At 63.4% G+C, this 227-nt stretch overlaps 1 protein-coding gene across 1 annotated transcript in view; it reads right to left on the bottom strand.

The window, feature by feature from the left end:
* Window positions 1-4: 4 nt before the first annotated feature.
* The window catches only part of LOC104619320 (rho GTPase-activating protein 39-like), a gene marked incomplete at both ends in the record, with an annotated part of 1,547 nt that continues 1,324 nt past the window's right edge, over window positions 5-227 (bottom strand). Inside the window, 1 exon segment of the mRNA XM_010285157.1 lies at window positions 5-220. Within this exon segment, the coding sequence (XP_010283459.1) occupies window positions 5-220 (216 nt within the window).

Here is a 227-nt window from a genome sequence, read left to right as displayed (position 1 = left end):
TCTGGGGGAAGCCCAGTTTCTCGAAGGTGTTCCTCTTCCAGTGCTTGTTCTCCTGCTGTGCCAACGCCTCGTCCTCGCTGAAGGCTCGCACCACCGGACCCGGCATGGGCAAAGGGAGGGCACCGTCGCTCTCGTAGCCCGAACCGTCCTTCTGGGAATCCCAGCTACTCCGCTGTTTCATGTGGTAGTGGGCTTGCTGGGCTTCCCAAGCCAGCCGCGCCTGCGCC

Source organism: Phaethon lepturus, unplaced genomic scaffold, assembly GCF_000687285.1.
Source record: "Phaethon lepturus isolate BGI_N335 unplaced genomic scaffold, ASM68728v1 scaffold41834, whole genome shotgun sequence".
In the NCBI taxonomy this organism is placed as follows: domain Eukaryota; kingdom Metazoa; phylum Chordata; class Aves; order Phaethontiformes; family Phaethontidae; genus Phaethon; species Phaethon lepturus.
The sequence above is the reverse complement of the archived record's forward strand: the minus strand, read 5'-3'. Positions and strand labels throughout refer to the sequence as shown.